This window comes from Pleurodeles waltl, chromosome 1_2 (assembly GCF_031143425.1).
Source record: "Pleurodeles waltl isolate 20211129_DDA chromosome 1_2, aPleWal1.hap1.20221129, whole genome shotgun sequence".
In the NCBI taxonomy this organism is placed as follows: domain Eukaryota; kingdom Metazoa; phylum Chordata; class Amphibia; order Caudata; family Salamandridae; genus Pleurodeles; species Pleurodeles waltl.
Window position 1 is genome coordinate 1,106,106,271 of NC_090437.1, and position 25,670 is coordinate 1,106,131,940.

The 25,670-nt window shown below is 43.6% G+C and overlaps 1 protein-coding gene across 1 annotated transcript in view; it reads left to right on the forward strand.

Annotated features, from left to right (window-relative positions):
* Nucleotides 1–25,670, forward strand: part of ADGRA3 (adhesion G protein-coupled receptor A3) — a 208,588-nt gene that overhangs the window by 17,030 nt on the left and 165,888 nt on the right. Inside the window, exon 2 of the mRNA XM_069202173.1 lies at nucleotides 18,750–18,821. Coding sequence (XP_069058274.1) covers nucleotides 18,750–18,821 — 72 coding nt within the window. The remainder of the gene's footprint in view (nucleotides 1–18,749; nucleotides 18,822–25,670) is intronic.

Consider the following 25,670-nt stretch of genomic DNA (forward strand, 5'->3'; position numbering starts at 1 on the left):
CATAATACCCCAGATTTGTATTGCGTTTGAATGCAAGCAAGGGTGTGCTCATTTTATTATCCGTCAACAAGTTCAAATTATTTTTAGGATTTTTTTCAATGTCATTACTCAGAGGGTTGAAAGCGCTCACCATTACAATGGAATCATTCTGGTTTTCTTTTTATTTTGGTGTCAGAGCTGCTTCGCTTGGACACTACCATGCCTGTTCAAGTGCCTAACCCTATGTTATCTAGGGTAGCCCTTCTCTGTCAATTTTGTAGCTAGGCCATGTCTGTTTTTGACTATAGCATTGCCTAATTTCCATAAGGTATGTTATCTCTTAGCGCAATGGATGTAACTATTGTACCTTAGTAGTGAGTTTATTGGTTGGTTTGTTCTAAAGAGCAGTATCTTTAAGACTGCTTATCTTGTTATATTTGGAGTCTTCGCTATGGGTGCAGGGACTCCACAGTTGCAAAGATACAGCTCGTAAAATTCCTTTGTGAATCCCAAAAAATTGTACACTTACAAAAAGTGTACGTTTTCCTTTGCGAATCAGGTCCAAAGTTTGAAGGCATTATTGCAGTTGAGCACCCTTGATTTTAATTTGGTTTATACCATTAAAAATTTCTAAGAGACCTTTGGCAGGATCCATGTTGTTTGTAATGCTTACAACAATCTTGGGTGTTAACATTATTTTAAATTAGTTCTGTACATAATTATATACTTATTTGAGCACTGCACCATCTGCACACTAATCACTTATTGTTCAGCACTTTATTGCTTGATGATATAGATATTTTGTACTAAGAAGAAAGGAAAAGCTTAGACAATATTTTGTGTATTCAGCAATTGATTGCTGTGCTCATGTCATAATATAGTGTTGATTAATTCCATTACCATTGATGTCTCAGAATGGCACTAGTGACAAAGAGGCTTGTGTGACCTAGGTTATATGTGTTGGAGCAGAAGTTCGGCACTGCTTGTAGGCAGCTGGAAAGTGCTGAAAAGCCATTGCATGTTTGTGAGTGACATTTTGGGGTAACATAAATTTTCCTCTTATCTATTCTCCCTTCCTCCTACCAAACCACAATACTTTCCTAATTGAGCTAAACACTGGCCAAGTTTTCTGTCTCAACTATGCAAAGGAATGGTAAGCTGGTCGAGTCCTATGTGAATGCTTAGAAAATGGTTCTGTACATGAAAGCACTCTTACTACATATGTTTTCTTCAAAATGTTAGCTTTTTTCAAATATTTTTTCTTTGTCTCTTAGAGGAGTGAAGAAAACACTAACTTGAAATCTTTACAAACTGGTCTTGTACTTACACTTCTGTTTAAAAAAAAGAAGAATGCTCTCCACTCCATAGTTTAGATGACTTTTCCATCCGGAGTTCGGTTTGTGAAACCTCGTGCATATCAACTGTAACTTAAAACGAACACAAGTGAAATGGAAGATATCAGGATAAATGGAGTAGAATGTTGTTTGCCATGCAAACTGACAATATTATTCTTTTCTGGTGCCCCAACTACGATCCTATTTAATCTTTGTACCTTACGTACAGGGGATTGTAGTGAGAGAAGTTGATTAAACGTGACGAACGGGCAGCACATATTCAGAAACTTAACTGACATAACTAGTACGTTTTTATTTCTCGGCTCGAGACCTGCTGTATCTACATCGTTGGCTTAAGTCTGCCCAAAGGCTTGCCATTGGCTGGATCCATTATCTCTCTCCCATTGTTTCTCACCATTTGTGCGTGGCATGGCTCCCCGAGAGCCAGGACTAAGTACACAATCCCTCCACTATCCCTCATTTTATTACCATTTGAGGGACTTATTTTTTCTCGGTTTAGAAGCACTCCTCAGAAGAACTAGTGTTTTCATTTACTCAGAGCACCTAGCACCGTTTTTTATTTCTTAGTATACAACCCCTCACACCCTCCCTTTTACTCAGTGCGGGCTGGGCTATTTAAAACTGCTTTGTTCCTCTATAGGCAACGTTGTCAACATCTGCCTGCTGCCCAAGCGTCCCGAATTCGCTGGAAGTTCAGTTTTACCACTTGCTGCAAAGCATGCGCAGCAGCCCTGCCAACGACTGCTGGGCAAGTTAAAGAGTGCTTCAGATGCTCCCTGGTACTTGTGTGTGCTGGACTGCCCTTTGATGTTGCCGACCAAGCTCGGTACTCCTACAACTAACTGTTCATTCTTTTGTTGCTCTTTGCAGGAGAGGGTGGTGAAGTTGGAATGAATATGCGTGATGCTCACACTAAATACTTCTAGCTGATGACCATGCTTACTTAAACAATCCATGGATGCTTCCTGTGAGCACAACCTTTGCATATACACTGCCCCAGTGTCCTCTGATTCCCTCACCTTTTCAGGCAGCCATTGGCCAAGTAAGAATCAGAGTGAAACGCCTGGAGCCCTCCATACTCTGGACACAGGAGCAGAAACCATGGGCTCTTCTGTGACTGCTGTCCTGCTCCGAGTCAAAATCCAGTCTGTCTGGTAAAAATGGAGAGTACGGCGGGGTCAGAGAGTCACAAACTCTTCTGCCATTGAAGCAACGGATTCCTCCCTGTAAACACCCTGGATTCCTCAGTGTGAGTTTGGTCCAGAGTGCAGCTTCCCGGACCCACGATCCAAATGCTCCTCCCATTCCCCATCAAAGGGTCGGCATCAATGCATGTAATGTAATCGTGCTCACAACCGGCAATGGCATGTGATGATCGTGCTGCAAGCTTCACGGGTAGTGTATCAGTATACACTGGGCCGTCGGAAAGAACCTTTAACTTTAACGGTTGATTGTTTCGCCGCCGTAGTACAGTGCAGGAAAGGACACCTTTTGGGTTTCATTAAGTGAGAGATTTAGAAAAAAGAGGGGATTGCATTTTCTCCATTGACCTGTTTTGACGTGGAGGTAATTTAAGTCGGTAGACAATTAAAATAAAGTCATTTGATGCTTCAGAAATCGCCTGAATTGGGTCTTTTGGAGGAACATACCAGCCATTTGAGTCTTTGTTTTATGTATGGCACTTAATCTCAGGCTGAGCAATACACTATTATCTATGAAATTATTTTCAGAGTTTTGACCCAGGTGACCCAAGAACACTTACTCCTGCAGTGCGACTGTCTTTGGGGCCCAAATAGAGGTGCAGGTTAGGATATATGTTGGAAATCAAGTCTCTAGTTGGCAAAAGTTTGACTCTGTCCAAGTAGGGACCACAATCCTTGTCAGGGCAAGAAATATGCACACTAAAAGTTGACCTGCGTTCACCCTCTTGTAGCTTGGCACAGAGCAGTAAGGGTAAACTAAAGAGGCAGTGTGTAAAGTTTTTGTCCGCGCACACAGTAACACATTGAAGATGCCACAAAAGGACTCCACACCAGTTTAGAGAAATAGCCATTATTTATCTGAGTCAAACAAGACCAAAACGACAAAAATCCAACATACCCAAGCCAAGTTATGAATTTTGGCTGGACCAGTGTAAATCCAAAATGCAGTCCGATCGCGATGGAGCTCAGGCCGGGAACAGGAGTAATGCAGACCTGCTGACAGTACCTTTGTTGCATTGATGGCTGGTGATGATGCATTGATCCAGAGGAGGGGATGCGTCACACTTGCAGCTGATGTGTCATTTTCTGATCAGGCAACGTCAATCTGGTCCTGGGGGAAGCAATGTTCGAGGACTGCCCAGCCAGAAATGAAAAGACCTCTGACATCTGCAGAGATAGACTCCTGGATCTTCAGTTGACACCCAGTGACAAGGGTTTGGTTATCCAGCTCCACTGGCACTAGGGCCCCCGAAAACCTCTTGGGGCCAGTAGAGGCGTGCACCTTCCGGAGGGAACCCTGGATCTTCTGTGAACTGATCTTTCAGGTGTGCCACCTCCAGAAGAAGGAAGCCCCTGACCCCGGCTGACAAACTAGTATGATAGTGGAACCAAAAGACAATATAGCAAACACTTTGAGTCATTTTGTAATGAAAAGTCATAATAATATAATGTCCCAGTACCCTATATAGACGAGAATACATCCATATGGTCTGATTAATCTCCCAGTACTTGCGATCAGTGCTTGCTGATGGGAGTGCAGTGCTGCTGAGGCAAATGCAGTGCTGTTGAGGGGTGCAGTGTTGCTGAGGAGAAGGGTGTTGTGTGAGAGGTGAGGTGTTGCTGAATGTACTGTAGTATTGCTGAGGAGCATGATGCTGCCCTGTTGAGGACAGCAGAATGGTGCTGCAGAGGAGGACTGGGTGATGCTGTTGGAAAAAAGGGGTAGCACGGTGTTGGCTGCTCTAAAGATAATGGGGATCACTGTCGGGAATGTGGGTGTTTTTAAGGGCTGTTGATGGATACAAGATTTGGATGTGGATGATTTGGTGGGGCTGTGGATTGAGCTGCATATTAGGGATGTTATGTGAAGAGTAGAACTTCTGTTGTTTGGTTTTGTAAAATCTGTGAGATGTAGATAAGTACTGTGACTGGTGGGCTGTGGTTGGTACAGTAAGGCTATAGATAGACTTTGTCTCTGAGTGAGTTGAATGATGCCATAGGCTGGTTGAGTTGAGGCGTGCTGTGGGTGGATGAGGTAGTTCCTTAGGACGGTGGGTAGAATTGTGTAAGGATGGGGTGTAGGTGGTGCACTGGAGCTTTGGTTAGAGCAGTGGAAAAGTAATTGCTTTCAAGGATGTGAATGGTGTATTAAGGAGCTGTGTAAAAGGAAAGGGATGTGCAAGGAGCTGTGGAGAAATCTGTGTAACAAGGATCACTTCGAAGATGGGATGATGCGTTAGAGTTATGGATGGAGTCGTTTGCAGGTGGAATGTACCTTGGGCCTATACCTCCATAAGAAAGCTGGATTTTGAGTGGTATTTTGAGGATGTGGGTGTAGCTGTGGAACAAAGGACATTTTGGGAGGGTGTGAATGGTGTACTAGGGCTGTGGGTAGAATTAACGGCACACTAAGTCACATTCAGGAATGGCTCGTTAGCACTGTGCAGGGGGTGTGGAATTCCGTAAAATATGTACTTGTCCGTGGCACAGAATGCTTCATAAATCTGCTTATTTAGTAAAAAAAATAATTCAGCTTGTCCCTTTGATGCCACATAATGCGGCAAAAAATTATGGCAGCAATCACATTATAGAAGAGTTCTGATAATAGCAACTCTGATTATGCCAGGGCTCATACTATAGTAGAGTTTGAATATTGGCAATTGACTTGTTTTTGCCACCATTCTGACGATCTACATACCGGGGCTGTAGGTAGTGGTAGGCCATAGTTTCAGGGTCGGAATGCCCTTTTGTGTCTATGTAAACCTACTAACTTGCATAATTAAGGGTTTTCACCAGCTATTCTCCTTTGCCATACTAAGAAAGGTTAGACATTTACTCCTGACAAGGGCAGAAATAAAACTTCTTCCACGGGTTTTGAAAAAAGGGGTCAAAGTGCATTTCACAATTATTTTCTGGGAGTACCATTTCCTGGCCTACTTCTGTAAATTCATGAAAGCCATAAATCTGCACTGATGTCAAGACATACCACATGTGCACTTTGTATAAGTATTGGGCCTCTAATTATGTCTGACATTAACCAAGACCTTTAGTTTTTATTAAAAGTCTCTCTGTCTCTCTCGCCCCCCCCACTCTCGCTGTTTGCTGGCGTCACTGTTAGTGACAGCATTCACAAGTTACATATTGACCTACAAGGTAGTTTTGTTCAGCGCTAGGCACTGCTGTGGCAATGTATGCTTTTGAGACTAAAAAATATTTTTACAATAATTGTTATAATAGTGAAGGCCTGGAAGCTCCCACAACAATAAAGCTTTGAAAACATGTGAAAACAAGGCTGGCTTTGGCAAAACTTATTGGGTTTGCTAATGTTTGTTAAATTCCATATTTGTGTTGAAACTGGTTACACATATTTTCCATTTTGAGTATTTTTGAAGCTACTAGCAGGTATCAACACATTTTAATGAATGATGCTTCAAAGAAATGGTACCTACAATTTGACAGTAGTTAAAAACGTTTTTTCCTAGTTGTATTTTTGTGTGAATATTCTTAATTTTGAAAGCAAAGATTAATTTGTCTTGCTTTCAAGCTTCTGCACATATTTGCATCTAATCGAAGAGCATTCTGGGAGTATCACACATTGTCTTATATTATCAAACTTTGCAAATGTGTGTACACATTTTTATACAGGAAACACTGTCAGCAGTGCAGCTTACAACATTTCCCTTGAGCACTCACCCTAATAATAAAATATTTGCATTAATGAACCATAAGTACATGTTCAAACAACATTAACATATGGATACAAATATTACCTTAGCTGCAGACACAAAACCCTTACCAGATCCATAATGTGTTACTGTAAACTGGCAGTTAAAGGGTCAGTGCTGCGGGGGTTGGACCTGCTGGGCCCAAGGACAAAACAAACACAACGGGGGTCATTCCAACCCCGGCCGGGGTCGGCGGGAGCACCGCCAACAGGCTGGCGGTGCCCCGCAGGGCATTCTGACCGCGGCGGTTTGGCCGCGGTCAGAAGAGGAAAACCGGCGGTCTCCCGCCGGTTTTCCGCTGCCCGACGGAATCCTCCATGGCTGCGCCGTCATGGGGATTCCGACACCCCATACCGCCATCCTGTTCCTGGCGGTTCGCCCGCCAGGAACAGGATGGCGGTATGGGGTGTCGTGGGGCCAATGGCATGGGCACTGCAGGGGCCCCCGTAAGAGGGCCCCACAAAGAATTTCAGTGTCTGCTGTGCAGACACTGAAATTCGGGACGGGTGCAACTGCACCCGTCGCACCTTCCCACTCCGCCGGCTCCATTCGGAGCCGGCTTCCTCGTGGGAAGGGGTTTCCCGCTGGGCTGGCAGGCGGCCTTCTGGCGGTCGCCCGCCAGCCCAGCGGGAAAACCAGAATGGCCTCCACGGTCTTTAGACCGCGGAGCGGCCATTTGGCGGTTCCCGCCAGGCGGGCGGCTACTGCCGCCCGCCAGCCTCAGAATGAGGCCCAACGTGTTTTCCTTGATCGCAAACAATATGTCAGGCTATAGGAATTCCACACCCCTGACTATGGTTGGAGCAGTGCAACAAGGGAGGTGCATTATGGCTCTCATGGAGCTGTGCAACAGATGTCGGATGTGCCTTTGGGCTGTAGATGCAGCTGTGCAACAATAATAAGTCTCAGTGATTTCAAAGGTTCACTAGGGCTGTGGATAGAGCTGTTTTATAGAAATGGAATGTGCATCATGCTGCAATAGGGCTGTGGATAGAGGTTCGAAAATGTCACTGTCAAGTTGGGGGTCATGCACAAAGGCTGTGGAAAGAGTGGTGAAGCAGGGTGGCAGTTGGGCTGTGCACTATATGGCTTTGAAAACTGTAGTGTAATAGGTGTGGTATCAGTCCGGTATGTGGATAACACTGAAACTACTGATGCTGATGTGTAACAGGTGTGTTATGCCTTGTATGTGGTTAGCACTGGCTTTGGATGCTGCTGTGCAATTAGTGCTATCAGCCCGGTATTTGTGTTAACCGTTGGAGCAGAGGATGCTGCTGTGTAAAAGGTGTGTGCTCAGCCTGGTATGTGGGTAGCATTACGGCTGCTTCTGTATAACAGGTGTCTGATCAGCCTGGTATGTGGATAGCACAAAGACTGTGGATCCTGCTGTGTAACAGGTGTTTTCCTGCTGTCTAATAGTTGTGTGAACAGCCTAGTATGTGGGTAGAATTAGGGCTACGGATGGTGCTGTGTAACTTGTGTGTGATCGTTCTGGCATGTGGGGAGCACCAGGACAATGGATGGTGCTGTGTTATGTGCGTCACCATCCTGGTATGTGGTTAGCGCAGTGAGGGTCTGACTGAACCGTCATGACAGAAGTTCGCACCAAGCTCTGCAGCGCTGAAGTGCAAGTATGTTGGACGGGGAGGTGTCTGATGTGCAAGAAGTGCTGTGAGAGATATGGGTGATGTACTGCGAGATGAGTTGGTCAAGTGCTGAAAGTGATGGGTGTGTGCAGATGAGTGCTTGAAGGGATGTGGGACAAGTGGTGAAAAAGTTGAGGAATGGTGGGAGAGATGCAGGAGACATGCCTCGAGAAATGTGGGCAAAGTGCTAGAAGAGATGTGGACAAGACAAGCCTTTGGGTCCACATGACAGCATCTGCTCTCTACAGATGCAACTGGGGGGGCAAGCACACGTCCAGCCAGTGGTATGCATCTCGTTGTAAACAAGCACACGTTTTATTAAAAGAAACGCTAATAAAATCCACACCACGGAGCCGCAGATTTTGAAACCAGCATTGGCGAAGTCAGCCGGTCTGACTTAAGCACTTGTTTACTTCCCTAATGAAAAATATATATTAGAAAGAGTGTTGGGAGAGGTTTAAGCAACATAGAGGATAGGGGGAAGCACACGAACCAGATGAGCAATACAGAGAGCAGTGGGGAGGAACAGCTAATGTAGCCTTATGGCAAAGCCTGCCAGCTTTGGAACTGGGGAGGTATGTTGGAGCCCCAGTCCAGCTCAACATCAAATGATTCTGGCAACATTGTTCATTCTGCCGGTGCCTAAAAATGGGTGCGACTTTATGTAATTTAACTGGTGGTAAACCGTGCCTATGTAAACCGTTCCAATGCCCTGGCTCCCAAGTTCACGATATATATAAAATAAAACAGAAGAGCAAATGAGAGCAAAACGGACATGGGTTGGGAGCACAGCAGCATAGGTGGAGGCTGTAACTTGAAGCAGGGGGAGTCACAATGAAGAACACAGTGTTTCAAAGAGCGACAGTGGAGCACTGTGGTAGAGATAGAAGCATACAAGGGATACAGCTGAATAAAGCAAGCACTCTGGAAAAATTAAAGGAGCTAATCGGAGAGGTGGTAAAGAGGTTATGCCCTCCTGGAGGGAGAGACATACTGAACCCTTTTCTTTGTCTAGGAGCAAGCTACTATACTCCTCTCTGACCACGTATGATTCTGTTTTCTGATTTCTCTCTTTTATTTTTTGTTTTTAGGCTTTGCCTGCACAACGCTTAGACTGTGCTTGCGAAAAGACTTTTATTTAAAAAAATCTTAAAAGGGGGGTGAGGGTCGCCTATTGCTTACCTTACCATTGGCTCCCATGTGTCTCACACGTCACCTTACCATTTGCTGGCTTCCAAGTCACTCTAGTTTCCTCTTTTCCTCCTTGTCAACACCTCCTCCTAGCTTCCGTCTTCCTCCTGGGCTGTAAGTCTTTGTCCTGTCGTTGAGCCTTGAACAAGTAGTGCTTCCGGTGGCCAGTGGCTCTCCACTTTAGGCTTGTGCAGATAGTCTTTTTAGGGACAAGCGTAAAGCTCTCCGTCCCCTTAAGTAATCTCTTTGGGCTTCCAACCACGCACATGTCACGTCAGTCACTTTCATTGGTTCGAGGGCTTGCTTTTTAAAATCCGCTTGCTTTAATTTGTGAAAGGCATGCGTACATCATGCCTTTTCTGGTGTTTAGCCCACCTACGCAACACCGGTAAACTACTGAAAACATACGAGGCTCGATGTTTTCAGCATGGTTTCTGGACTACTTTATCTGTTTATTTTCCACACAGCGCGATCGCGCTGAGGTTTACAAGCACACTCGTGCTCGGTTTTTCCGTTTTCAATTTCAGCACGATCGCGCTTCATTTTACATAGTGCGACCGCGCTGAGTTTTTTTCTTTTAATTTATGTGGCAAGAAAAGTCCGATTAGGAGTTTACAACGCTAATAGCTCTGACTCGAGTAAATGCGAGACCCTTGCATTGAGAATGCTTGTTTTTAACTTTTCCACAAACTTTTCTTATTGAGAGCATGCCTTTGCAGTCCCTCCCCTACACCCCTAATTTTTACTTTTCAGTGAGTCTCCCCTCCCTCCTCTTTATTTAACTTCTTTTATATTGTTTATTGCAGGTTTACATAGTGTGAGCATGACCCAAAGGTATTGGAGTGCTTTACATGAACACTGTGCAGAGGTCTGTGTATTTCCTTCCCATTGCCCCGCCACCTCTTGATATTCCATTCGCTTGAGAAGTGGTGCTTAGCGGTACGAGAGGTCAGGGGTGGCTTGAGGGTCAGCAAGGCTAACAAATGATGTGCCATACTTTCTCTGCTGATGCAGAGTCTTGACCCATACGAGTCTGCTCACCACAAAAGGTAAGCATTGGCAAAGCTAAGAGGTTTCACCTATGTGTAATCTATTGGCTTTATCAATGTTTTTTAAAAATGTTTTACATGTTCTACAGTAGTTGAACTGCTGTCCAACATGTCTTAAAGCAAAAAAAAAAAACTATATATATATATATATATGTAAAAAAGAGATATGACACAGCCAGCATTGACCACGACATAGCGTTTATTTTTTCTTTTTAACCCGTGTTGCACAGCAGCTTAACTGCTGTGCATCATGTAAAAAAAAGGGACAAAGGCAATAGATTACGCAAAGGCAAAATCTACTGGCTTTGTCTGTGCTTGTTGTTTCTTATCTGGCGAGAGCATGTGGCCGGAAACCTTTCTTCCTGGGTGATTAAGATCATGATCGTTTCTGCAGCTGTCTCAACATAGGGTTATATTGGGTCCTTTCCCTCAAATGTATTCCATTGCATACAGTGACATAATTGTACTTGTGGGTTAAGTTCCAGAATTACCTAAACAAAGTGAAACAAGCATTGGCAAAGCAAATAGTCTTTGGCTTTGTAATTGTTTGTTTTGTCAAAGTTTTTGCAAAACTTTGTTGATGGGAAAGTTGCAGTCAAATTTTTTTTATTACAAAATGTAAAAATAGGGACTATATTAAAATACTTTTTTGGCTCAAAAAGCAAACTTTTCCATAGTAGTACACTTTGTGTGGATGTGAAATAATAAAATGCCGTCAATCACAGTAAATTTAGCCAATGGCTGAAATGGGCTGACCTCTTGTCTCATGCTGTAGTGGACGTAAACAAATGTAAATGACAGTAATATACCAAGGGATGAATAAGCCTGTCTGAAAACTCCTGTAAGTATTTTGTAGGTGAAAGTTAGGTAAAATCAAAGTCTTGGTTGGGTAGTCTATTTGTGTCAGTAAACGTATTAATATGTCCCAGTATTCTCTGCGCTGGCCTTTGCAGCTGTCACTCATCACCCTAGTCTTGAAATTGGAGTCCCAGAATATCCTTATGTTTACCCTTACAGCCCCTCTGAAATCCCTTGGTGACATCTGTCAGTCTTCATTGCTACACCGGACCCGTCTGTTTTATCTTCTTCACTCTTTTGCTTGCTATGTATTTATTACTTTGGTACTGCTTTCATTGTTGCCTATAACATGGTATGTCTCTCCTGTCTCCAACTCTTGAATTTAAAACTGCTATTTAAATAAAAGTATGTTATGAGAAAATGTCTGCACCTTTGAACGGAATAGAGCAGGTTTTTGCTTTTACATTTATAAATTACTGGCCACGTTTCCATTAAATGTCCAAATTGAATAATATTTTTATTAACTGCGACTGATGCTTTCCATTCCTGCGCTGTATTTTCTCTGTAAAAACAAGTTACCGTTTGTTTGCAAAGGCGGAGGTAGTTTAAACAAAAGGGCCAATGTTCTTTTGCTTGATAGGAACTGACGACGTGCAGTAACAAAAACACCAAGCCAATAGGTCTGGTTATTTTATTTGTATGTGTTCCTTGTTGTAATAGTGGTGAGGTGTGTGTGTGTGTGATGTGTTTGACTGCTCACACAGATAGCACACCTAATCGCCCAGCGCCACGAACAACGCACTTACGGGAGCCGACAGGTTAAAAAAAAAAAAAACTTGCGCAGCACTCTTGGACGGAGCTACCAGCTAGGCGAATTCGTCTAGCTCACCAAGACTACCGTGGAGCTTTACTGAGAGCTCTTATTTTGTATATTTTGAGTGCATTAAACCTACTTTAAAGGGACTGCTCAGATGATTTCTTTACATTCAGAATGCCATCGCGGCTACTTGCAGAATTTTTGGACAAATTCTGTACATGGTTGGAATGAGATTTGTACAGTTTATGGAAACGATGTTAACTTGACCCAGAGCACAGTCCTCCAGGGGAGGTCAACCACCTCTCATTATAGACTTCCGCCACGTTCAAGGAGGGTTGGCAGCAAGTATCCCGGCGCTGTATTTTATTCTGATTGTCCATGTCTTGGAGCACAGCTTTTTCACCAGCGTTTTGATTAAACGACTGGGATCCTTCTACTGCTCACATTCAGGGATCTGCTTTTTTTTTTTTTTTCTTTCGGCACTCCAGGAGAGTTCTTGTTAGGGTCGAGCCTGCGTTGCATGCGCTCGCGCTTGCGTATCGCAGCAAGACTCTTTTTAGTGTTCAGAAAAGGGCTCGGAGCCCTGTCAACGTCGCGTCAGTGTTTTTTATTGGTTTGTGGGCTTGCCTAATAAAATCTGCTTGCTTTCATTAGTCGAAGGCACGCATACGTCATGCCTTTTCCGGTGGCTAGTCCTCCTCGAGCGCAGCAACCAAGTACAGAAAACATGCGAGGCTCGCTGTTTTCCATCGGGCTCGTGGACTTCTTTTTCTCTAATTTACGAGTGCGATCTTGCTTGGCAGAAGTCGAGCGCTTTACACAGTTAATTGCACTTTTTCGGGTTATGTATATAAATGCACTTTTGCCCGATAGGTGAAAAGTCGGGTTAGGAGTTCACAACGCTATCAGCTCTAACATGAGTAAACGCGAGACCTGTTGCATTGCAAATGCTTGTTTTTTTCTTGCTTGTGCGCTTTGTGTTCCTCCCACATCCGCCCCACTCCTGCTTGTCCATTTTTTGCATTTTAGTAATGTATATCCTGACAAAGATTCAGTGCTTGTTGGTGTGTTGTGTTATGCAATGGCAGTCGCAGCAATTGTTTCAGTGATGGTGAGCCAGACCACAGCAAGTTTGGGAATCTGCTGCTAGATTCGCAAATCCGCAATGAACCACGTGAGAAAAGGTCATTAGTCCAATGTGGGAGGTCTTTATTTTTTTAATTGGGTTTACAAATCCTGTTTGGGTTTGTGAATACCGAGATGATCTGTAAGTGAATCTGCACAAAATGAATGGTCCAAATAACTCTTAAATTGAACCTCTTCATGCCCAGACCGAACCACTTTTTGAATGCTAATTTCTTAAAACTACTTAAAAGATGAACACCAACTTAGCAAAGCTGCTTCCTTGGGAAGAGGTCTTTTTGCGTGTCTCTTTTGGTGTAAATTCGTTCTGCAGTTTTCTTTTTCTCATAATGAGGAGCAAAGCAACTTATGGTTGACTAAGTTGGAGATTCTTCTTTGGGATATTCTTATTTTTGGGTCCCCGTTTGACATATCTGTATGAAACTTTCCATGAAGAACTCAAAGTGGATGTACTTTGTTGTATCTTGTGTTGTGTGTTTTTTTTTTTGTTCTTTTTTTTTTTTAAATAGTTTTTGTACAACTTCATTGAATAGCAATAACGTTTTTAAGACAGCAAAAAAGGTATTTTTAATGGAAACTCTGCCCTAACCATCATTTTTTCTATCTATCCATCCATCTATCTAGCTATGTGTTCACTGTAAAAACAGCGGTTAAGTTGTTGACATGACCTAATGTTAAAAGAAAAACAAAAAAACAGGAAACGCTTAATTGCACAAGTTAAAGTTTAGTGAATTAACTATAGCGTGCGCCACTATTGTGTACTGCTTATGACCTCCCATATTAAATCACTCATGACATATTAAATGACATTATTAGTGCTTGTGAAAGAAAGTGATTGATTGTGTTGGGGTGCTGAATTCTATGGCAGGACCCGGAGGCGAGGGTTATGCCGCCTTTCTTTTATTACAAATAGCAGCCGTATTTTAAAAACTGAACAGTAAGAGAACAAGCAGAAAAAACGTAATTTTCCATAACCTCAAGGGAAAGAGAAGTTGCAACAAAATCAGCCCGTGACCAATCAGCCACCATCATGCCAAAGGCCTCGCATCACTCCTTGCCGGTAGTCCTCTTTCTTTGCTGTTTGTAGCCATGGCAGATGAGTATCAGGACTCTGGTCCCCCCCTTTCATTCATGTGATTGATCTTTTTGTGGTGCTCTGTAAGCAAGGCTTATTCCTTGTTGTCCTAGCGGCCGCAGGAAGGCTTTCCTCTCCTTCGCGGCCACTCCTCGTATTTGCTTTTTCTCTACCGAGGGCATCAGACCTGGGGTGCGCGGTGGCCTGTCCAAGGTTAGAGAGCGCTCGCCCCTCCAGTATCTCCAGGGAGATGCTCTCGGTCTGGCTGTGCAGCGGAGTGCGCATCAATTTGAGTTGCTGAGCACCTCTGCCCGCGGCAGTAGCACTGCATGCCCCTCCAGCCTGTAGCCATGACACCCTGCGGGGTAAGACCAACAGGATCCGAGATCCTGTGTTCGGCAGACCGTGCACACGCTGTCAGTATATACACCCTTGAGCCCATTATTCAGATGAAGGGCGATTTGTCTGCCAAACACTGTGCTGGGCCTTGTCAAGTGTGAGGACTGTGTTCCTCTGTGGTGAGCCATATTTTCTAATACACATTTTCACTGCTCGTTGGAGGCCTCCACGGCCTTTTGCCTCCCTCTTCACTTTTGATGCCTTCATGGCCTGTAATTGCCAATTTACTACTCCCTTCAATAGAGCTTCACAGAGGGCTTGTGCAGGCTATTTATACTGCTTCCCCCCACTTAATCCTACTACCTCCTACCTGGTGGGTGGCCACCGTCATGTGATTATTCCTACGCATCAGATACCTTCCTCACAGACCCCATGAAGGAGTACGGGGGCTATTGGGAGGAGGAGAACGTCCAGTATTTTCCCATCACGGAGGAGTTCTGCGACATGGTAGATGCCTCCATAATTAAGGCGGTCTCAGAAGCAATGTCCCCTCTGGAGAAGAGACTCATGGATATGGCAAAGCAGGTACTAAGGGAAAACCTTCTGGGGCCTTCGTCCCAAGAACCTACGGAGCTGGCCTCTGCCTCCCTCTCTGAGAACCCACACAAATGCCCACCAGACTCTGGGGTGGATCTGGATACTTTTGCCAGGTTAAAGGCGTTGCTAGGGTCAAACCCCTATACAACTCCAGACATGCCCAATCTATCCGACTTCTCACAACCCTGCGAGAGGGAGCCCATTCCACCCCTCAAATCCACCTGCCAATGATTCTTTTACGGGTTCGGACAGTGACTCAGACAATGAACTGTCCTGGAGGCCCTCCTTTAACCCGGCCACTATGCCACAGACTGCTACAGCGGAGCTGCCGGATGCCCAGTCAGGCCTCCTAGACCCAGAGGAACTCATACACCCCCTGTCCCCGGGTGGCAAGGTCACCATTAGTACGCTGCGCCAATCTTTTGACCAGGAGATGAGAAACCGCCTTCGGGTGGAATGCCCCTGCCCCTCTTTGTATGGAAACGTGGCTGTCACGTCTGAGATAGATGTGCGTATGGCTACTTTTCTGGTCAAGTGCATTAAGCACCCTAAGAAGGGTATCAACCGCTCCTGGCGGATCACAGGCCCACTAGTAAAGATTTTTGATATGGTGGAGGACGCCAAAGCGTCCGGTGCTCTGATTTCGCCCCCCCCCCCCCCCCCCAACGACGTCCTGTCCAGTTGGGCCATTATATTTCTTGGTAACACAAACTTTGCTATCTCCACGGAGAGGTGTAGGTCTCTGCTAATTAAAATTGATCCGAAGCTCAGAGAGTTGGCAACATCAGAGGCAGACCAGGTGACACAGGGTGGGCTTTTTGGTGACCCGTTTGTCAAGGAACTTGGAAAATTTGAGTCTGCATTTAATTTGCTTGACAATGTCCAATCCTCTAGTAAGCACATCTTCAATGCATGTATTTTCTCGGGGGCCAGCCGTAGTAGGAGGCGCTCGGTTGGCTTAGCCAACTTCTGCACCTCCGGCAGGGGCCAACCTTCCCAGCGAGGTCAGTGGCAAGATCCCATGTGCTTCAGGGGATTCAATCCCACCAGAGGATGGTCACGCCACAGAGGCCACCCCTCCGGCAGGGGCCAACCTTCCCAGCGAGGTCAGTGGCAAGATCCCATGTGCTTCAGGGGATTCAATCCCACCAGAGGATGGTCACGCCACAGAGGCCACCCCAGTGGATCCTGCGGTGGAGGACTCAACCCTAGTTCCCAGGGTGAGTTTTTCTTCAATTTCCTGCAGTTGATTTCGGGTGGGGGGGGTAGTGGGAGTCAACCGTTTTCACACAATTGGTGGGCTCTTGCATCCGACACCTGGGTGCTCCAAACAGTGCAGGTGTTCCACATTGAGTTCTACTGGTTCCCTTTGCAACCCGTCCCTCCCTTCCCCCATCCCCATCTCCGGGCAGGAGCCCTCACTTATTCAGCAGGAGGTTCAGGAACTCTTGGCCAAGCAGAAAAATGCCCTTCCACGCCTCACCCCTCTGGGTTTGTCAGCAATCTACTTTTTGGTCCAGAAGCAAGACGAAGGTCTGCGCCTGGTGATCAACCTTCGGGAATTCAATGAGTGTCTAGTATTCCCCCCCATTTCAAGATGGAGGGCATTCACCTCCTTCGCACTAATGACTGGATGGTACAGCTGTACCTGAAGAACACTTACCTTACTGTCCCTCTTTTCCTGCTGCATTGTCAGTTTCTCCAATTCCTGTGGCAGGGACAAACCTTCGAGTTCACCTCTTTGCCATTCAGCCTATCTTCAGCCCCTTGGTGTTTCACCAAAGTTCCGAAACCGGTGATAGAATACTTGTGGGCGTCTGGACTGATTGGTCATGGACTGATTTTGTTGCAACTTCTCTTTCCCTTGGGGTTATGGAAAATGAAGTATTTTTTTTTTTTTTTGCTTGATCTCTTTCTGTTCAGTTTTTAAAATGCGGCTGCTATTTGTAATAAATGAAAAAAGAAGGCATAATCCTCGCCTCCGAGTCCTTAATAGAATGTAAACGTTACGATAGCTAGTTTTCGGTCCTGCATAACCGTACACATCTCCTCGTACTATTCACAGCCCCAAACCCACTCACATTTGTTTAAAAATGCTCTTGTAGGACTCTGATAAGTAGCCTTTCATCTTTTTGTGGCTTCTAACAACCATGAACAGTGGTACTCTTTTGACACCACGTCTGTGTAGGATGCATCATTCTCTCAGATGAGGGTTGGTCTTGAGGTTCTCTAGGTGAGTGCACTCCTTCGCATTCTGACCTGCAGCCCATTATATTTGGTCTGGGAAGGGAGAATAGGAGATGTGTGAAAGGTGAAGGAGGAATTTATGCTGTTTGTACATTTTGATCTCACATTCTGTTAACCCGGTAGGAATATCGGGAGCAGATAGGACGCAGCCAAACATGTAGAATTATTGCTATGACTTCATAACTGAAAGTGGACTGTTCTGCTTGTAAAATCAATACAGAACATTACTGAGTATCTGTGATTAAAGTTAGCATAATATTAAATGATGCAGGAGTGTGTGGTATTTGTGTAACCTGCCATCCTGAAACCTATTAAACAGGGAATTATTTTATTCACTTTTGTTTCTGCTATGGGATACCTGCATCAGATGATTTTGACAGCCACATCTGGTCCAGATGGTTATTGGCGCCAAGCAATTTTAGGGGTCTGGCACTAGAGAATAATAAATTTTAAAGGTGGATCAACGGACAGTACATCATGGTATGAGACATATTTATCTGCATAGTTTTATTTTTTGCGTACTGGTACAGCTTTTTAGCTGTCTTGTAGCCCAAAGCCTCCTGTGGACCATACCAAAAACTTGAAGTGGTTTTAGGGCCCGCCCACTGCTTACAATTGGTTGGCTGTACTATCGTTCTCATCAAACTGCTTTCCATGCAATGGCTGGCCTTCCTCTTCTTGTGTTGGTTCTTCCTCTAGAGCCTGGCATTATGCCATCCTTAAGATTGGTGACTTGTATCCTTCCACTGCTCAGATTTCTGGAACTACTTTTTCTTTTTCATTAACCAGTTCACGAGAGTGCATGTCTCCTGCTTACCCCCTCAAACACCTGCCCCATTGTTTCTCCTTCACCCGCATCTCCATTGCTCCTGTACTGCTACATAGTCCTGCAATAAAGGTTTGTTTGTTTATTTATTTTTTTACTTTTTGGAGGGAGCATGGCAGCTGGCGGAGCACGGCAGCTGCCATTTGCTGCTGGTCCTGCTACAGGCGCTTTCTGTTGCTCCCTCGCCTCCCTCAACCCACTCCATGTTGCTCCTCTCCCAAGCCCTTCACCTGCTCTTCCATTACTTCCTACCCATATTGATCATTTACATTTTTGGAGGGCGTGGTTGCTGCTCTTTACTGTCAGACCACTCATCTGGCTGAAAAATGCGCAAATCAAATGACTTTTTTTTTCATTTATCTATCACTGTGACTTTCAGAACCTTTAAACGGGGAAAATAACATTCATTCCGTAGGTGCTGTGATGCATGCTTACCATTTCATGTAGCTACTATGCTTATCATTTCATGTAGCTAGTCTAGCATCATTGTGACTTTTTCCCTTTTTATCCCACATCGGCGAAAGTCTATAGGCCAATAAGGTGAGACCTATTGCCCTTGGCAACGTCTGTATTTCATTGTGTCAATTTCAGTCGTACCTCCAATAACGCTAGTTAATAAGTGCATCTATATGATAAAGGTAAGAAAACGCATGAAATGCAATGTAGGCAAGGTGCATGTTAGGAAGCAGTGTAAAAAAATGGCTTTGTATTGACCTTAATTATTAAAGGTGTTTTACTAACGCGTTCTGTTTTTTGACAGGATCCTCAGCAATAACAAAATACCGGAATTGAAGAATGGTTCTTTCGCTGGACTTGGCATTCTGGAAAAACTGTAAGTAGTTGTTATACCCTCACTAGTGCTTTTGGATTGACAAGGGCATAAAGCAAGGAATTAAATTAAACCCACTTAAGAAAAGGAGTAGTGCCCTGCGAGCACAAATGTACTGTATAAATCTCTTGAGGGTCTTTACATTGCTCTGTAAAATGCCTTGAAAAAAGCCAGGGATAGAGTGTTTCAACAGTGTCAGCTTTTGTGTAAACAATTACATTATCATGACTGAATGAGTTTTTTTTTATTGTTGCCATTTATGACTGTCAGATACATACAGTTTTTACATAGTAAACAAATAGTTTTGTTCTTGTTCGGGCTTGCCTACCAGACAGCTTTGAACTGTCTAGTACCTGAAAGCCTCTGGTGGGCCATCCTAAAATCATACAATAGGTTCTTGGTCAGCCCATTGCTTCCGACTGATTGGCTGTCTTCTTGTCTGCATCGTATTGCGTGGCTTTCCTTCCTTTTGTGCTTTTTTCCCTCCCCTGAAGCAAAGCTTCTTCTCAGTCTTTTAATTAGATGACTTGTATCTTTCCAGTGCTCACATTCAGGATACAAAATTTCTCATGGTCTTCAAAACTACATGAAGTTCTTGCGCTCCACTTCATGTGCTTCTAACTCTCATCCAAATAACATTCCATGCATTTTTGGTGTTGCTGTCTCCTCCCCTCTTCAGCTCTCTGTTGCTTCCCCCACCCCATTGCTTTCTCGATCACTTTCTTTCTTTTTAATTATTTTTATTTTCCTTCTTGCCTCAGCTTCATGCTCTTCCATTTCTCTCACCCCATCGCCTATTGCCCATTGGTCTACTTACTGTCTCCCTGCTCCCATTTCAGCTGTGAATTTTTAGTTTTTAATGCTTTTTATTAAAATGATTTGGATTACACACAGCTGCTATATGCTACCTAGGCAGCTTCTGTAGCTCTCATGTGCGTTGCACTTTTTTGTTTTTATTTTCGCTCTGTGAAAGCTGCACATCATCTTGGAGCAGTTAATTTAAAGTTAAAACAGAAAAGAGAAAAAAATGACCACTGGTATGATGAGGTATACTGTCGCATGCGTGGTGCTGCATGTGCACAAACAAGCCTTTACACCTTGGCCTGTTTTTTTTTTCTTCTTTTTTTTTAAATTTATTTTGGTAATGCTGTTTTACATCGAATGAATGGTGAGATCTTTTGGCATTGATTATGTTTTCTTTTTTTTGTTTTTTTGTGTGGTAATCCATAAATGTTGCTATCCGTAGCAAATCTTACATGAACTTTTTTTTTCAATATTGTCTCCAATGGTTCTTGTTTTCAATGAATGTCATTAATGGGCACAGAAATCAGTTACTTGATAATCTGGCAACTAATATATGTTTAGAAACCTGGAACTGTGAAAATGTAGTGTAGGCCTACATTGATTTATCTGCTTTAAATACTGCGTCATTGTCTGCAAAGTGACTTTTTGCTATCCCTGGGAACATAAATTACTTTTAATCCCCTGCTATGATTCGAAGGGGGCTTTTGACATACTAATCAGAGGCACCATACTAAAGTTAATAAATGCGATTCAGCCTCTGGCTCATATCTCAACAATAGAGCTGATGACTGTTGAGTTCATTCCACATCCAAATAATAAAGACAAGAGGAAACGCTGACATCATGGGCCACGTCAGCCATAATTGACCAAGTTTTAGTATATCAAGACACGTTTAGCGCATGGGGCATTGTCCTGCAAAAAATGAAAACTGCCCAGATACCCCAATCTTCTGATTCAGCAACAAAAGAAGGGCGGCTTAATTTATAAAGGGGCCTTGGTAGTAGAAATCTCCCCAAGTAGTTGGGAACACTTAACAATAGTAAAGGAACCAAAGCTTGCTTCATCACGGCATGCACCAACAGATCTTCATTGGCACGCCCTCGACAGTCAAACAGGTTGGAAGGCAAATTTTAAAGACAACAATCCTAATTGGTCCTGACGAAAACCCAGAAAACATCCATATATGCTCCTGGAACACTCATGGTCTAAAAAAAATCTGGTTACCGACAAGGCGGTCCTGTTTCCTACAGCAGTTTGAAATCATCATGTTGCAGGAAACATGGTGCATGGAGCTGATACAAATGTCTAGATATTCTGGGACAGATGTGTCTGCAAAACAACCTCAAAGACACGGCCACCCTAAGGGGGGGGCCTCACAACGTACTGCTCCACGAAAATCAACTGGGTAATCAAACAGATCGCCCTGGGAATTGACTGGCTGTTACCAATAAAGTTGGAACATCGGGCTCCATCAGGCAACAACAAAACCCTACTATTGATCAATGTATATATTCACCCTAATAAAACGCAAAACAGTGAAAATATGGAAACATTGATCAGCATTGTAAGAATGCTGCAGAAGCAAAACAAGGACACAATCCTCATTCTGTCTGGCGATTTCAACCTTGATTTGAGAAAGGGCAGCACAAAACCCCTTAACGGAACATACGCAAACATAAAGCTTGAAATCCTGGGTTTGTGCTGCCTGACGCCTCACCCGGAGGATGCTTCATCCGCACAAGTAATCTTCTTAAGTGGCACAAAAAAATTCACCATCGACTTTACATTAATAAATGAAACTGCACTGCTATTGGTCTTAGCATATAGGATCCAACAACACACAGAGAGCGACCACTTCCCACAACTCATTAAGATCCGGAATGAATGGAAACGGCTTCCCTCCGCTAATATCATAATTTCAGCCCCAGTGACTTATGATAGAAAAAAATTGAAATGGAAGGGGCCGAGCTTTGGAATTGTAATGGAAGAAGTGTACTGCAGTGCTGGCCCAATTAATGAGCTTAAAGAAACACAAAAAATGCAGGAGCAAGAAGATCATCCTCCAGGAGAACGAGTGACCACTTGGATGCACTTGTGTGATTCCTTAATGAATACATTTTCCATCAAAAATATCTCCCAATTTCGGTCATCGAGACAAAAAACAAAGTTGAGTGGCAGAGCAGAAAAGCCATGATTTAACAAAACACTGCGTAATGAGAAAAATCAAGTCTCTAGAGAATTAAAAAAATGTCCTAAAGGACACACCCTGGGGAAGAAAATCTGATAACACAAGGCTTTCTTAACTAAGCCAAATACAAGAAAAATTGCTGGGTGGCAAAACAGAGGTATCATGAGGATTTGTGGACCAAGCTGCTCATGTCCAACAAACAGAAAAATAACAAAAAGTTCTGGGAACTGATAAACGGACTAAATCAGGGAAAAAATCGACACACAAACGTCAGTATTGATGCGGCTACATGGGAAGCCCACGTACAAACCATGTTCTTACTCCCAGAGCACCATGTGAAGGAGGAGGCCACTCAGGCAGCTAATGACTTAAGTAAGATTAACTTTGGCTTCAGAGTGACAACGCAAACTGATTTACCTCTAAACGAAAATTAAAAAAAGCACCCACTAATGAACATCGACATCGAAAAGCTGACAAGCCTTATCAAGAAATGAAAACTGGAAGGAGCAGCTGGCCAGAACGGAATTCCGAATGCCTTGTTTAGAGGAGACCCTTCATTCTGGGCACATTACATGGCGTTGCTTTTTAATGATCTCCAGGGCACTACGGGTCTACCAGACGCATGGAAAGGCAGTACCATTAATCCAATATACAAAGCAGGCAACCCCACAAGCCCTTCAAACTACAGGCTAATAGCATTGATAGACGTGGAAGCAAAACTCTATGCAGCCTGTCTACTGCAACAACTAGCAGAATGGATTCATGACAGACATCTAATTCCACAATGCCAGACAGGCTTTAGAGCTGGTTTGGGACCCCCCACTAACCTGACAACCCTGCCCTGCTGGGAATCAAAGCCAGGCTTAAGAAGAAAAGGCTATTAGCATGCTTTATTGATCTAAGGGCAGCTTTTGATTGCGTACCAGGGACCCGCCTATGGGAGAATCTGAAAGGTTGGGGCTTCCCTTGCAGCCTTCTCAATGCAATGATGGACTTGCACACAGGCATTTGGGTGCAAGCAAAAATTGGAGAAGGTGGCCACCTCGCCAATAGAATATTAACAGCAAAAGGACTAAAACAAGAGTGTGTACTAGCTCCTACGCTGTTCAATTTATATCTTGCTGACCTAGCTGAGGCTCTTGCACCTGTAAATAACCATCCGCCAGTATTGGCCAAGAAAGGAATAGCATGGCTACAGTATGCAGACAACATAGTTTACTCAGCCAAACACCAGTCGGACTACAGCATAGCATTGACGCATTTCATACATACATAACAATGCAAGGTCTGGAAATGAATTTGAGTAAAACTAAGGTTGTCCACCTAGTAGATAAGAAGTATAAATATGGTTCATAAATGGAACCCGGGTGGAGGTTGCCCCCACATACAAATATTTGGGATTCATTATGGATCGCCTCTTGACTTTCAAGCAACATCTTGCTGCTGCTCAAGCTAAAGCCCTTTCATTGACCTATGACTTCAAAGTACAAAAACAAAAACTGAGCTGCTCGTCATATACTCACCTGCTTTCTGTCATGGCAGCACAGCTAATGCCCACCGTCACTTATGGCGACAAAATCATTCTGGGGAAGGAGGCAGTTTTTTTCAATCAAGTCCAGACGAAGGCCTACAAAATGGTTTTTCGCATACCACGACCAGCATCTCGAGCCCAGGTCCGACTAGAATTGGGTCGGAAAAACTTCGCATTTCAGAGTAAATGTGCTTTCACCAAATTATGCTGGAGGATGCGTGCAACAGAGATTGGTACCCTAAACAACCTATTTTGGATGAAAATCAAGGAGCAACAGAGTCCCAACGATAAAGGCACCTGGGGGTCATCGTTTAAACAACTGTATTAAAGTGCTAGGTCTGCCAGAAGCCTAGGAGTGGAACCTGGGCAAAAAGGAGTTTTATCGGAAGGCAAATGCTGTCACTAAGATGAAGTCTTTAAATTCTGACAAACAAAAATTGTCAAGAAGACAGCACGCCTTAATTGTAATAACATCAAACAAAACTTTACGGGCACAGAAATATCTAGCAGCATACTTCAACCAGTCGCTGAAACATCAGTTCATGCTTTTTCGATTTGGGTTGATGGAAACAAAAGATATGGTCCCCTCATGGAGACAACAAGATCCGATTGCTAGGTCACAGGATATTGTATCTGAAAATTATTTTTAGGACATTGAATATACGGTCATGCAGGCAGGCCGTCATTAGTTGGCTCAGCGGACTCTCAATTCTGTTTTCTTGTCGAGGGACCAAATTTATGGTACAGGCCCAGAAGGAATTAGAGAATAAAGTTGAACCCAAGTGCGCATGGGTTATCATTTTATGTTAGTAAAGCTCCCAAAGGGTTAGCTGCAGCCAGAAATCAGTCTCGGGTATAACTTAGGGTTAATCACTTTAGGATATTCCCTGAGCCTCACTCACCTACAATCACAGTTTTTTGTACGGAGCAAGAAAGTCCTAAATTTAAGAGTAAGGTTGAAATCCGTGGAGAACATTTTAGCCATGCACAATTTATTACTATGATAAGTTTTAGTTTAAACAAGCATTATGTTTTTATGAGTCTTCATTTAATACAGTGAGTATGCTAAGTATTTATACAGGTATGTATGTCTGAATTGCGATGGTTTTAATTAACAGTGTCAATAAACTTAAACTTGATACTAGAAACTTGAAAACTTGAGCTATCCCTGGAAACAGACTCTGCTCCTATCTAAGCCTGATCTAATTCTATGCTGTTTATTCCAATCCAGGTTTAGCTCTATGTAGTTTTAGAGCGAAATAATCCCAACAAATTCTAGTGCTTTCAAACACTGTGTAGTTTGAATGACTCAGTTTTAACACTCTCATTTCTCTGACTTTTCTTAGCAGACGGCCTCCTGGCCACCTAATATAGGAAGGACTTGAAGCCTTTTTTGAAAGGTGGTAGATCAGCCATAAACCCAATTTTTAGATTCCGCCTATCAAACAGTATTAGCTGTCTGGTTGCAGAAGACCTATGGTCAAATGACCAGATCTTACACTAGTTTTAAAGCCAGCCCCTTGCATACCAGTGGTTGGCATTATTGTCACTCATTTGCCTACTCCTTATTCAATGGCTTGCCTTACTCATATTATTTCTATTCCTCCCCTGGATCATAACCTATTCACTTGTGCCCTTTAACTGCTCTCTTTTAGGGAACTATGATTTTATTTTTGCTTGAGCTCTCCACAAGACTGCATGTGGTTTTCAGCTTTGTCTCTCGTGAATGTCTCTCCCCTGCAGTTCTGTTTGCTCTCTCGCTCATGTGCTGCTCCCCAACACAATTCCACATTACACTGTCTCGCCTGAGTGCTTCTCCCCCACTCTGCAAGTTGCTCTCTCGCTCATGTGCTGGTTCCTGTGCTCTCTGTGGTGTTCCACCTGCAACGTTTTTTTTTTCATTCAACATTTCCATCTGGAATCAGTGAATGAAAAGAAAAAAAGGCACCTTATGTGGCCATTTCATAGCACCTTTTTTCCTCTCTCTTTTGCCATGTTGCACAGCACTTGGCTACTGTACAGCATTACTAAAAACTATTGGCAAAGCCAATAGGTCCAAAAGGCAAGGTCTATTGGCTTTGCTAGTTCATAGTCAGAAAAGGGGTTCCATATAATGGACCCTGTGGAGTGAGAGAAGGATACTCTTCCTTTTATTCTAAAATTGACTTTTCCAAACGTCTTAATTTTCTGATTATATGTTAGAGATGGATTTACCTTTAAATATGGTTATTTGTCAGGCATTCGTTAACCAAGTCTAATTCCAATTGAAAATTAAATGGTATTTAAATCTAACACTTTTATATTCCTGTTTCTTATATAGCTGTGGTAG